At 43.7% G+C, this 14,565-nt stretch overlaps 1 protein-coding gene across 1 annotated transcript; it reads right to left on the bottom strand.

Annotated features, from left to right (window-relative positions):
* Nucleotides 1-2,949: 2,949 nt before the first annotated feature.
* On the bottom strand, nt 2,950-6,312 carry LOC147905673 (transcription factor MYC2-like). The gene has a single exon (XM_087373970.1). The coding sequence runs from the start codon at nt 5,722-5,724 to the stop codon at nt 3,151-3,153; it is 2,574 nt and encodes an 857-aa protein (XP_087230096.1). The 5' UTR covers nt 5,725-6,312; the 3' UTR covers nt 2,950-3,150.
* Between the last annotated feature and the right edge of the window lie 8,253 nt (nt 6,313-14,565).

The raw sequence follows: 14,565 nt of genomic DNA, 5'->3' as shown, positions 1-14,565 counted from the left end.
TGATAGGCATTGGATAGTATGCTCACTGGTTGTTCTCCCTTAAAGGCACATTGTCCTTTAAGTGGGAGGTTGTGGGGGTTAAAGATCACTGTGCCTTTACCCCGGTTATGTACAATACTCAAACACATATATAAATGAATGAAAAAGAAGATTAGGGTGTTCTGCACCCACCAAAAACTTGTGTGGCTCTGTGTTTCTCTCTCTCTCTCTCTTCCATTCTGCTTCTATTGAGAGCACTCTCAAGGATAATGCAAGGCCCAAACCAACAAGAATCCCGGACCGACAAACAATGCAAGTACGTAATCGAAAGATACCCATGCTGTTGGTGCATGGCATGGTCTATCTTTATCTGAGGCTACCTAGGAATCCATGTACCAGAGATGCAGAGAGTAGCAATCCTAGATTTTATCGTCGAGGATGATGATACTTGAAGAGGGAAGGAATGTTATGCTCAAGCCTAGATAACATGACCTCGGAAAAGTCGGTGGACATTTTTCTTTAGAGGACGAACTTTTGTATTATATTTTATTGCGCTTCAAGCATATGGTTAAAGGAATCAATGTCAAGGTCCTTGGTGAGGGAAAATTGACACTAACTAGATGGTTCTAAAGGTCAGGGGTCTAGGGGCATCAAATTATGTAATTGCCAAGGGGCAAATAGAATTTAATGATACTCCAAGAGAGGAGGAGAGGGATAAATGGTGCACAAAGGATTGACCCTAGAGTTGTGACATGTGGCATGTAGAATCTTTTAAGGATTTGGGCTTCGTCTGAACACACATGAGACATGAGAGATTATGAATACGAGCTTGTTGTCACAAAGGTTCGCTGGGAGGAACATCAAAGTGTCATCGCCTGTGATTAGCTAGATATGGTTATGTGTGCGTTTCATACGAACGATGAAATCTATGTGTGCATCTTTGTAAAAAACTAACAAGACTCTCTCTCTCTCTCTCTCTCTCTCTCTCTATTATATGTTTATATGTGTATATATAAAATACTAAATAGAAATGAAAAACATATATCTTTTTCTTGTTATAAGATATATAAAATCTCTATCCCCTCTGCCTCTATCTATTTATATATCTATCTATATGTTTATATGTGTATATATTAAATACTAAATAGAAATGAAAAACATATATTTTTTTCTTATTATAAGATATATAAAATCTCTATCCCCTCCGCCTCTCTCTCTCTCTCTCTCTCCTCTGTACATGTGTTAATTCACTGCCACGTCATTTGGTATCTTGCCACATCGCAGTTGTGCAATCTGCCAATTATTGCCACACCATCCAAACCGCGCTATCTTGCATAGTCCAAGATCTGAGCTCGTCAAGTGTCACACTGCGCAGAGTCCGCCAATTTGCACAGACACAAATAACTTCAACCCAAAAATATCACAACTCTAGCAAGCTAACACTGACAATATACAATTCATATTAAACCCTCATGGAGTTGTGGCATATTGCAGATCGTACATGGCAAAAGCAAATAAAGCAATGTCTAATGCAATTAAGGATGCACTATCCCAATGTATCAAAATAGGAGCACCAACCAACGAAAGAGAACAAAGAATGGAAAATGCAATACTTAGCACACAATATATTAGTGCACAACACGTAATCTACCTTGCACTTTCACTACCACTTATGAGCAGCACAAGAGAGTTTAAATACATTAACACAAGCCCGTGCCAGATGACTGAGCATAACTTGAGAAGATGGATGTTAGCAGCACAGAGTTCCCTCATGTGCTGCCACCTGGACAGAGCAAACTGATCCGTGTGCATAGATGTCGCTTTGCTGCGGGGCGATGCTGGCCATTGGCGTGCTATCTTGTGCCCACCTACTCACTGCATCAGCCATCATACTTCTCCACCACTTGTCGCTGTGCCGCGGCCACGGCCGCAACCGCGCCCTCTTCCTTCTATCAACCCCATGTGCCCTCTGCCCTCTGCCCTTCTTCCACTACGCTAGTCTGCCCTCTATTGGAGTCTGCAGACCCTCTCCTTGCACCACATGGCACTCCTACGCACCCCTACCTCCCACTCTAGCTTGGTGCTCTAGAATTCCTCCCGGAGCCTCCCCCAAACATCTAAGAATCCTTCTAGAATTTCTCCTCCGAGCCTAGAAACTCCTCCATTTCCCGAACCTCCTATGAAGCTCCCTTCTCCAAACCTCCACAACGCTCGAGGTGGATCCTTTCCTTAAAGAATAGAAAGAAGATGGAAGTGTCCCATATGGACATGCATCTACATGAATGAAATGTGCTCTACATTGGCAGAAATCTGACCATTATGCAGCATTGGAGATGTTTGTTGGTGAGGAAAACAAGTAGTAAAAAGTCTAAAGCATGTTGATAACGGTGTGTTATACAAAATGATCCTTTCCATCAAATACACATACATGAAACCATGTGTTTATTACAATACACTATATAGAAGTCTAAGGACACGTCGTTCGCCAATACCTCATCCACAAATAAACATAAGGTGAGCTAAGGAGTTATTCCGGAACTTTTAAAGTGACCACAAATTCACAGGCAGTATATTGGAAAAACTTGTACATAAGTGGCTGATGAGCCGTTTCCAAAAGTGGCAATACAAGAGGCATATGGTATCCTAGCAGGGGGGCTACTGAAAGACCAAACTTCACAAGTCCCCACAAATGCAGGTACTTCGTTTGGTACAGACGTTCAAGCACATGTCTAGACGTGTAAACTTGTAGTAACTCGTAATATCCTTCCATACAAGAATTTCAATATGACTAGCCTCACTACTCATTTTATACACCTACGGTCTATGCTGGTTCGGAAGAAGACATGAGCACAATTGTAAAACCACTTCTACAAAAGAGTTGGTTTAAGAGAGCAACGAGTAGAACGGACCTGAATAGCCAATCTCCTCCAGCTTAAATTGCATCTCCTCCAGCTTAACTTGCACACTCGATAGCTTGCATTCAATTGATTAATTTGCATATATTATCCAAATAAATTGATGGTGGCGAAAGCTATTTACATCCAACATTCGGCCTCGTGATGATGCCGAAGATTCAGACTACAAAATTAAACTACAAGCTCATGGTAGCGTGATGCCATTGTAGAAACACTTCCCAAGTGTGATCCAAGTTTGATAGCTTTCCCTCTGAAACTAGAAGGAACTCTTGCAATTGCAATCGCTTCCTCTTACGGAGATTGCAGCTGCCAGCTGCTCTTCACTGAAATCATTTGGACCTGTCAGCTTAACTATAGTTGTCTGATACACCGTGTCTTGAACGACAGCTACATTTGAATGATAAACTTCAAGCTGCAGCTCCTTCAAGGCCAACATAACCCTTGCTACTGGATGATTCTCTCTGGGGCTTTCAACTCGGATGATGGCCTCTTTGCCTGGAAGCAATTGCACTTTTGGGGTCAACTGGTGATGTTCACAGGGCAGAGAATAGCTGACCTGGGCATTTAGACTGGTGCAGCTACTCTGTTCTTTCAAGGGAGCTATGGACTCAGGATGATGATCCGAATGAGAAGGTAAGGCCTCTGCTGAAGTATTATCCTGGGAACGAGCTCCTGCTTGAGCAATGAGCTCCTTCTTTTCAATTTCCAGCTCCTGGACCTTGGATCTAAGCTCTTCTATATATGATACAGCATCTCCCAACAGTGAGGCTTTGTCCATCTTGGAAACATTGGGTACAACTGCCCTTAAGGCATAGAATCGCCTGTTCAGCTTCTCTCTTCTTTGGCGTTCAGCCTCTACATGACTCAGAGGCTCTTCCCTGCCATTTGCAGGCTTTCTTCCTCTCTTGCGAGGCTTCCTTTCCAGCATTGCTGGGCTGCAGTCCATCTCCTTGAATGGAGCCTCCACATCAGAATGCTCTGATTCTACACTAGATCGAACCCTTCCATTTGCTAGACTCGGTACAACAGCATTCATGATGCTATTTTGTGCTCCAGCCTGCTGCCCGAGCCCTACCCTTGCAGCGTCCAATAAATTTGAGTGTAGAGCTGAAGGAGGAGGCTGGCTCTGGCTTCCAGGCTTGGACAGTTTCACTGCTGGATAGGACTGCATGTCTGCAAGCCTCGATTCATGCAGATACGAAGCGTTGATAGCATGGTTGTTGCTTTGCATCGACGACCTGCTACGCTGGATTTCTGGAAGAATTTCCACAGGTTTCTGACTATCCCCTTGAGTGCAGGCTGCGACTAAACTGTGATTGTAGATCTGAGTTCCGGAAGGCTTTTGGAGATGCAGGATTTGAGGATGGCTTCCCGTAGAGGGGTTGTTATAGCTCTCGACTTCATGACACCTCACGCCTTGCTTGTGGCCCTGAAAATTAGCCAGCGCTCGCCTTGAATCTGCCACTTCGCTTGTCTGAGACAGAAGCGAGCTTTCATCAGAATGCGAGAGTTTGAGCTCGCTTGCAGCCGTGAACGTGTCCTTCTGAGCAATCTGCATCCTCTTGTCGCCCGTCGACGGCCACGCCATCGGAAGCAGCGGCGGGCCTTGATGCGGGAGCGCGCAGCTCGAATTGGGGAGTCCTTGCGGACGAAATCCGTAGGGGAGGGGATTGCTGGCGCTGGTAGTCGTGGGCAGGGAGGCCTGGTCGAACGCGAAGCGATCCAGGAGGTGGTTACTGGCGGAAGAGGAGGTATATTGTCTGGAGAGGTGAGCGGCGGAGGAAAAGCCATCGCTGGGGCAGGGGAGGCCGGGGGCAGAGGAGAAGGCAGAGGCGAGGTCAGAGGAGGGGCTGGAGGAGGGGGAGAGACCGAGGGAGAAAAAAGGGGGAGGGGGGGGGGCGGGGGAAGGGGGGGAAGGAGGGAAGGGATCGGAGAAGAAGGAATGGATACGATGGAGGAGGGGGAGGGGAGGGGAGGGGAGGTGGGAGGAGGAGCCAAGCTCGAGGACGCCGGAGGGGAGGGGGAGGAAGGAGAGGGTGAGGATGCCGAAGCGGAGGGCGAGCTGCGAGCGAGGGCAGTGAGGAGATGAAGAGCAGAGAATCCATAGCGAGCTCGACGAAGAAAAAGCTATGGCGGGTGACGCAGAAACACTCAACGGAAATGAACACATCATCGACACCAAATAGAACCATTCGGAATCCGTCACGTCCGCTTCCAACGCATCCAACGACGACGACGACGGATCTTCGTCTTCTCCGTCGTTCTTCTCTCCTATCAAAGCTTGCAGATCTCTCAGAATTCGTCTCCTCAGCTGCTGCTTCTCTCCTTTCCGTCCTCCAGCTCCCGCCATAGCTGCTGCTTCTTCTTCTCCTTCTTCTTCACCCCTCGCCATCGCCTGCTGCTGCTCTCCGTCCCTCGGATTGAAGTACCCGTCCCCCCACCCCAGCACCCTCTCCCCCTTCCCCGACCTCGTCACCTGCCAGAAAATCGCATACGTCCACGGCGGCGCCGAGCCCTCCACCACCAATTGTAGCCGCTGCTGCAGCGTGTCCTCGCCATAGCTTGGAGGACGAGGAGGAGGAGCAGTTGGCGCAGCAGCAGGAAGAGCAGGTGGAGGAGAACAACCTCCTCCTCCTCCTCCTCTTGCTGCTGCTGTTGTTGTTGCCATGGCTCCTCCTCCTCCTCCTCCTCCTTGCGTTGCTGCTGCTCCTGCTGCTTCTGTTGCGTCGTCTGTCGCGATCACCGGCCACAGCAGCTCCTCATTGTATGAGCCCGTGAACGCTTCCAGCAACGCGTTGTCGTCGTCCCAGAATTGCATCATGCTCTCCATCGCCCTCCTTCTATCGCTTCAATTATTAGCGCTCTTTCTTTCTCCTCTCTCTCTCTCTCTCTCTCTCTCTCTCTCTCTCCCGCTCCCTCCCTCCGCTTGTTGCAGCTCCTGCCTCTCCTGTGCTCGACCACGCAGAATATAATGGGCGCGGAGGAACAAACTTCAGAGACGCCAACACCTCGCCGTACGGCCGAGTCTTCAGCTAATCAGGAGAGCTTCGCGACAACGGGGCGTCGATCCCTTCTCGTCGTGTCTCCGCTACTCGTAACCCGATTAACAAAAAGAGCTAGGAGGACGACTGCCGGGACCTCATCTCTGGCGACACAAGAGGAAGCGCTCCGTCCTTCTCCTCGCAACGAGCTCCAGCTCCTACGGCACACTCCAAAAGGGCATCGGTTCCGAAAAATTTATTCTTCTCTTGAAAGTTGACTCGAGAACCCGCCACCCTTTTACCCTTCTCCACCAAAGTTATGGCGCTAGCGTTACCGGTCTCCCTCCTCTTCTTCTCAGTCCTCAGCTGCTGTTCTCACCTTTTGCTCGGGCACCAGAGCCAAGCTTCTGGCTTTACGCCCCCTCTCTTTTATTCCTCTTCTACTGGGGTTCTACAGTGCAGTAGTACATACTCTACTCGAGGGGAGAGCCATTGCAAGCTCTAAAAGCTGCTACTTCACTGGGACAAGGTGACAGGAGCTGATGACTGATGGATGAGATCCAATGAAAGGCTCCAGATTGAGGCACCGACCAGCATTGAGTAACGAGGCCAGTCCAGTCCAGTGTCCCACCTTCAAGCATCAACTCAAGTACTTCCCTTCAGGACCCTAGATTCTCTCGTTACAATCTTCACTCTTGGGTTTTCACCGACCCCTCATCCACAGTGCACACCAAGTGATCTGTGGGACCTCAAAACCTTTGTCCATCAAGAACCAAGTCTGAATAAGTAATACTGCTGCCTTTGTAAGACAACAAATAGAATTTGGCTCGATTGTCTCCACGCCCAGCGAGGGTTTCAAATCTAATCCCCTGCCTCTATAGCCCAACACTAGATTGGGCGCTACAAGGAGGCCCCCCGAACTTTTGCTCACGCCTAGGTGCGACTCGAAATCCACATCGTCCAACGACCCATGTTGCTCAGATCCCTTAATGGAACGATCATTAGGCAAAACATGGTGACCTTTCCATTAAGTAGACCTGACAAAAAAAGGCCAACTTTCCTCTTGACCTATTTTAGGCGTAAGATCAACAACTTAAGTTTTGTGCTAGGAAGGCTAAGACTCTTTCTTCGACAATTCATCAACTCAAATCAACAAAACTGTGCCAAGATTTGTCTTCCCTGTGGGCTAGGCTTTTGGGTAACTTTTAATCGCTATTCAAAAGCTCTACTGAGAACAAAACCTCAATCGAAACCAACTAGCTCTGATAACCACATTTTGGCCAAATCACCTTCATAGGCTAAGCTCTTGGGAACTTAGCTTCAAAAACAATAGAAACTATATTCAAGGGAGGGAAAGGGTAGCACTTAATAATGAACTTAAGTGCAATTGAATAACACAGGTAAAGCTACTAGGGCATAATTCCTTATGCCTCTCACAAACTCGTAGTATAATTTTTATTTTCTTCAATAAACTAGGCCAATTTGACCATGAACCCTTCGCAAAATACATGACTACCCCATGAAAGACTTGTATATTATAATTTTATTTGATTTAATAAACTAGGGCAATTTGACCACAAACCCCTCATCAAATACTTCACTAACCCTCATGATATACTTGACAAACCCCTCACAAAATACTTGACTAACACCCTCATGAAAGAATTGACAAACCTTTGAGGACCACGTCCCCACATCAAAGAAGACTTTACTAAAGACTTGGAGCCCTCCATAGTAGGTCTATAAGATTCTACCATGGGACCCTTTTGTGTGAATAATTGTACAAGTGCCTCAGATCATTACCCACGTGCTATCTTGAAACTCTATATAAGTATTTTCCAATAAAAAATTGCAACACCTTATCACCAAGTACACTTCAATCCCCTACTAGTCATGTCCCACCATGCTTTGGACAATACACTCCATTGTTTGCTTTAGGTATTATGCAAGTGTGTGAACTTCCTCAAGTCATGCATCACCAAGCAAAGTGCCATTATAAAAGGTATGAAGGTGATGGTGTGACAAGATGCCTATGAATCATGACACGATAACAAGATTGATGACATCTTCGCTTAGATCACTAGCCATTTCCTTTTGAAAAAGAAGCTTCTTGTCTATCTTTCCCACGTAATCAATGTTGTCACTCTCTCAATGAGCCATCTCCTCAATAATTTAGTGAATGTCCCCTCCCAGGTGGCTAAGCTACATTGCCAACTCAAAATTTGACTCTTCATCCAATGGACCATAATGGGCTTCTATGAACTACCTCAAATTAAGAATCAAGTCACCAAGGCTTGCATCCTCATTCGTCTCCATTGCTCACATTGTCAAGGCTAGAGTAGCAACTTACCATGTTCCATGTGCCTATGGAAATAATATGTCTAAGCCATTCCCCAACACCATAAAGGCATATAGATGAATGTGAACTTTAGAGCTTTTACAAGGCCACTAATATATCTCATACTTGTTCAATCGATCTTCTCTCAAGTCCAAGTTCCATGTGCCTATAGAAAGTGTAAATCCCCCATAAGGTATTCAAGGTTGTACATAAGAGTTAAGGGCTACTGAAGTCTATTAGAAATTCAATGTTAGCACTTAAGTTTATCGACCTAGTTTTTTTAGTTTCAAAATATTGATAGAACATAATACATTTCTATATATTTTATTTTGAATTTAAAGAAAAATATGTAAATCTTGGCAAAACTTTATTTTTTTTTGCATAAAAGTTTCAAATCTTGGCGAATGTTTTAAGCAGTTATCATATAAACTTTCAACACCAATATATAAGTTTCACTTCTTAATGAAACTAAAAAGAAAAAGTCATCCTTGTGTATGAGACATGTAGGCTTTTGAGTGCAATGATAAAGTGGAATAGCTTACTTATCCCACTTTTGTCTCATAAAGGCATTGCTTGAGTCGTAATTACGACTAAAATTATGCAAAGGTTAGCTCCATAGTTCGCAATTGCCTTTGGGGTGGTCACTAAGAAATATGTAAGATAGCATGTGCATGCAATAGCAGGGGTTCTCTTGTGGAATTATAGAAAATATACATAATTTAGGGGTATGAGGGGTATATAAATATCCCTTGAGTGATCGCATGTGCTATATGGGGTTTTTACGAAGTGCCCCCAATGCACTAGTGAAATGCTAACCTACCCCACTTAACCAAAAATTTAGGGGGACTCACCATGCTAGTGAGAACATACATGGCAACACATGGAATTGTCATTGTGCAAAGCTCCAAGGCACAAAAGTGAAAAGAGGGTTGTGGGGACATAAACTTAATCCTTTTCATTGCTCATCCTCCCATCCAAACCATTAGAACTCAATCACCTTATTATTAGATAAAGTAGATTATCCAAGGAAACAATCACGTGCCATGTGCTTATTATGAGCTTTCAAGGATAGCATGTACATGCCATGTGCTTACTAAGAGCTTTCAAGAAGACAATATCTATATGATTGTTGATTGTAGCAACTTGTAGCATCTACAAAATGCCTAACCATGATATATGAAAATTCAACAGGACACTTAAGAAAGGCACACATTATAATCGTTCAAAAATGACCAATAATATTTTGTTTGTTTAAATCATATGCAATATGATGTTGATGCATAAGATAAATGAGAGAGCATATGGCCCATGTTTGAGACAGCAAGCTCTCACTTGTGCCTACCCCTCCACATGGATGGCCCCATGAGTGCATTATGTAGGAGCTATGCATACTCTAAGCAAATAGTATTTTGTAGTATAGAAAATAGGATGAGGTGGCAAGCACCTTTGTTACAACCCTCTACTTTTTCTCCTATGTGTTATTTGTGTGAGTCACCCAACACTGAGATTGGATATTGGGATTTGATTTCTGTAAAAATATGCAGTAACGCATATCACACCTTATTGAGGGGTTTTGGTCCTTATGTCCACATGGAAGATTACCATACCCACCTTGTGTATGTGTGATTGCAATGAATTGATGGACAATTGGCTATAAACTGGGGCTCTTGCTTGACGGGAGATAGCTCAAACATGTAGATATTGTCATTTATATTTCCCCCTTCCTCTCTCGTTATTATATGAAGGCCCTCTTACTCATTCCTTTCAATCTCTCTGGTACTCAATGGGGGCAGATCCTAAGTCAAGAAAACCAAGTTGTCTACACCCTGTGCGCTCATTGAAGTCGCCTAGGAGGAGGATCTCTCCATTCCTAGAGAACTTCGTAATGCATATGATGATGTGTTCCGAGGAAATAGCATAGTGCAATGAAAATCGGTCATGTGTCAAGCAATTGAACTTCCTTCCATATTCCCTTCTCTTTTACCTCCACTCCCTCCATGGTTCTATCACTTCCTTACTCTTCTCCATATTCTCACCCCTCATCTTTGATTAGTATATCTCTTCTTGCCACACTTAGTTTATGCCTCACCAAAATGTAGAGGTGGACTATTGCGAGAGTTCTAGCATGGCACATGAATCTAGCATCACACTTTTTGTGTAGATGTTGGGATTGAGCCTCCATAGACTTACAATCTATATATCTACTATGTTTTTAAAATTTTTCTTGATTTCCACATTTGTTTTTTCCCATGACTTGAATGCATGTCTTAGATAAATGAAGCATAGTGTTGGGCACAATTTGTATCCAAAAATGCGTCATTGGGTGGGTTTAAAATTCTAGAAGCACCTTCGTTTACTAAAGGGAAAAGATCAACTCACGGAATGATGGACCCTAACATGGCATATATCTAGGATTCTTATATTCTATAGCCTTCCTTATTGGGAAGAGATCATGAGTAGTAGAGTGTGAAAAATTGCCAAGGGTGTGATATTTATTTAAGTTGACATCTTGTGCTTTTATGGTTGTCATGCAAAGTTGGAAACAGCATCAAGCATCTAAAATATAATCTCCCTCTTTTCATGTTCTATTTCAATATGTTGTATTCAATGTGATGTGGTCTCATGAGTTTTACTTTTGTGGTATTAAGGTTGATGTAAAGCATGACACATTTGATCATGGATTCATCGCAAAATTCACCCAAGAGTCTAGCTAGTGCAAAGGATACTCAAATAATGGGAAGTGGGTTCGATTACCTATATAAGATATTGCGAATATGAGATTTTGAAAGTTTAACATGCTATATAAGTTGGATTACCTTAGAATGATACAAGATATTATGAAAATTGGTTTTTGAGAGTCTAACATGCTTATATATTGGATGTAAAATGGTTCAAAATCACATGTAAAGAAGCTCAAGGAACTATGAGAATAGATCGAACAAAATTGGATGACCTTATAGATAGATTTGTGTATTTTGGACGAGTACATCTTTGTGACTCTATGGATACATTTATGCTATCTTATCAATGTGAGAATATACATTGTTGTGGTATTCTTATTTGATTGTTTAAATCATGGAGTTTTAAATTTTTGATACACATAACATAGTTGAATGCCACATTCTTTTCCAACTGGATTTATTGGAAACACCTGATGATAGGTAACTCAATTGTATCGAAGAAGTGGACATGTCTTTGAAGATGTAGAGGTTGAGGGATAGATGCAAAATGTCATAGTAAATGACAAATGCAAGAATGTCCAATGCTTTGTATGCAGTCTTCAAAAGGACACGAACTAGACTAGCAATGCATGGTATGTAGTACACTATACCATATGAAATAGAGGCAAAAAAAATCTTAGACATTTGCAAAACCATACTTTTAAGGTATACTTATAGGCACTTATATTGATGATCATATCATCACTTTTTCCTAGAACTTTTTCGATGCTTATATATATGCTCACCATTTTCACTAAAAAAACATTACTCATGTGTCGAAAAAGGGACTTATGGTAATATTGGTTTCCATAGATTTACAATACTATATCACATTTCTTGCTATCTACCAAGGGCACCCACCATATCAATTCATCTCCCATGAAGATGGGTCACTATGTAGAAATCCCATACAACAAAATGCATTTTTGGGGTACTTGAAAAGCCCCCTACCTATGGATTGTAATAACCTATGGACACGCCTTGTTTAAATTTTGAGATGATAAAAGTAGCCCTTCTATATGGAAACTTTCCATTTTTGAATAGAAACCCCCCTTACATATGTCCTGGGGGCTCACTAAGAAACATGTAAGATAGCATGTGCAATCAATGAAAGGGTTTTTTTACAGAAGGGGTGTATATAAGTTATAAAAATCCATAGGTAGGGGGTTTTTTTAATACACCTTGATCGTACGTGCTATATGGGGTTTTTACATAATGGACCCCCCAAGATGTATGTATAATTATTGTATTCCCTAGAAAAATGATACCCTTTTAGTTGATGTTGTGTTATCTTATATATTTCTTATTGAACTCTTGAGACCCATGGACTAGTATGCCAAGGCTCTAATGTCATTACTTCCTACCAATACCATCACCCTATAGCCCATGAGGGTGCTGAATTGCTAGGTGCATAAGCAATATAAAAATAGGTATTGAGAGTTTTGAGGTGCATAAGAATTACATAGATGGGGAAAGAAGAGATGTGTGAGTCAAGGAGGATGGAAGGGATCACTGAGTGTGATGTATGGGAGTGATGGAGGATGGAAGTTACTGAGCAAAGGGTCACATTGTGTAGAGGAGGTAGCATGTTGAGGAGAGGTTGATGGTGGAGGAAGGTGTCAAAGCATGGATAGAGAGCTACTTGTATTCCCACTTGGGATGGAGGGTCAATACCAAAGTTGAGGGAATGATAATACTTATTGGATGGGATGGTAGTAGAGGAGGTGAAGGGGATGAATGAGAGAATTGAGCAGAGATGTGAGGTGAAGAGGACGAGTTAAGAACGTGAGCGGACATGGAGGTCCCCGACTCCACCTACTACAACATCAGATGATAGAGATACTCTATAGGATCTCACCAATGATCATGCAAGCTCATAGCAATTCCATCCTTAGTACAAGGCTCTCACGTCTCCAGTAGCAGGGGTGATACATGCCATAGTGCATTCAACTTCTCAAGTGATTCCATCACTTCTTATTTCACCTTGGGATTGGAGCATATAACATACTTAAACTCAATTTCCACTAGCAATTGAGATTAGTAGATCAATCTTTAGGACATTCCAACATTGGCTTAGTTATGCCACATTGAATCACAATTGGATTTAGTAATCATCACCTCTACAAATTAGGGAGATCAACATGTGCACATCAGCTCCAATGCTATTGACATCATCAAGTTTTCCCATATAGCAACTTGGGGAACCTCAGTGCTCCATCATGTAGTTATGGCTAATACTTGATATAAAATTAGTGGTTGGATCCAAGTTTATGGACCTATCTTGTCATCATCATTCAACAAATCACATGCCAGTCAAACCCTAACCCTAACCCTAAGGGATTCTCATGTATATATTCATGTTTATGATCAATGAAATGTAGTGTACCATTACCTATCTTGTGCACACCACTCTCTCTCCCCAATCCTCAAAAAATGTCTAGTAAGCTCATAAAGCAAGTGGTAGTTCCTTATCCCACTTCCTAGTATGAGAGAAAACCATCTTCCCAAGAGCTCTACATAATGTCCCATTAACACTTTCTACCAATCCATTACACTATGGGTAATAAACCCATTACCTTATTTTAGGATACAGTCGAGCTTCCACCCTTCAAAACATCATAGCATCCTCAAAAGAGCTTCATACAAAGTATGTAAATATTCCACATCTACCTTTCACAATACTTGTACTTGTTTGACAACAACCTAGAACCATGATATTTTGCCTTGCTGTTGGTCCTCACACCCCCCTCCCCCTCCCCCTCCCCTCCACCCTCTTCCACCATGTTGCCCCTTCCTCACTATCTCTCTAACCCTCCCTCTATCCCCTCTCTCTAACCTCCCATCACCACTCTCTGACACACACTCACCTTGTCTCTACCCCCCCCTCACACTCACTCTGTCTACTCACACGTCACCCCTGTTTCTCCCTACTTTCTTCCCCTTCCCCTCTCTCTAACTTGCCTCTCTCTAAACCCTCCCTCTCTCTATTCCTCCCCCTCACCCCCCCCCCCTCTCTCTCTCTCTCAATCCCCCTCGGGAGTATGTAGCCTTAGCAGCCGTGCATTGGTGAGTGCAGCTTGGTGCATGCGCCATTGGAGGCTGTGGTGTGTACCTCAATGCACGTACTATGGGCGGTTGGCCTCGGCGACCTTGCCTTATGGTAGCACCACCTTAGAGCACGCACCTCAACTGGCGCACCACACAGTCATTCCACTTGGGTGTTATGTGCCTCGGTCATCGCAACGGTCGTCTCCTCAGGCACGCCACAATGCACATTCTGTCTCTGCCCTTGCACTCCTTTGGGCACCGTATGCTACCACTTCCGGCTATCACCACATCACACTCCGCATGCCCATAGTGGCACACGCTTGCCAATTTTGCCCCCTGCTCCTCGAAGCTATTGTTCCCCCATGAAATCATGATCCCCGCACTGTTCCCTAGTTTCAAATGCTACCTCCATTGCTCAACCACCAGTCACATGAAACCACAGTACCGTTGCCATCTTTCACCCCTCGACTCTATCATACCGCTGATGCACTAGTCCTCTTATTAACACACTGAGAGAGAAGAGAGAGAAATAAGAGAGAGAGAGAGAGAGAGAGAGAGAGAGAGAGAGAGAGAGAGAGAGATTT

The sequence above is a fragment of the Dipteris shenzhenensis genome, chromosome 1 (genome assembly GCF_047967505.1).
Source record: "Dipteris shenzhenensis isolate YYH24624 ecotype China chromosome 1, Dip_SZ_1.0, whole genome shotgun sequence".
In the NCBI taxonomy this organism is placed as follows: Eukaryota; Viridiplantae; Streptophyta; class Polypodiopsida; order Gleicheniales; family Dipteridaceae; genus Dipteris; species Dipteris shenzhenensis.
The sequence above is the reverse complement of the archived record's forward strand: the minus strand, read 5'-3'. Positions and strand labels throughout refer to the sequence as shown.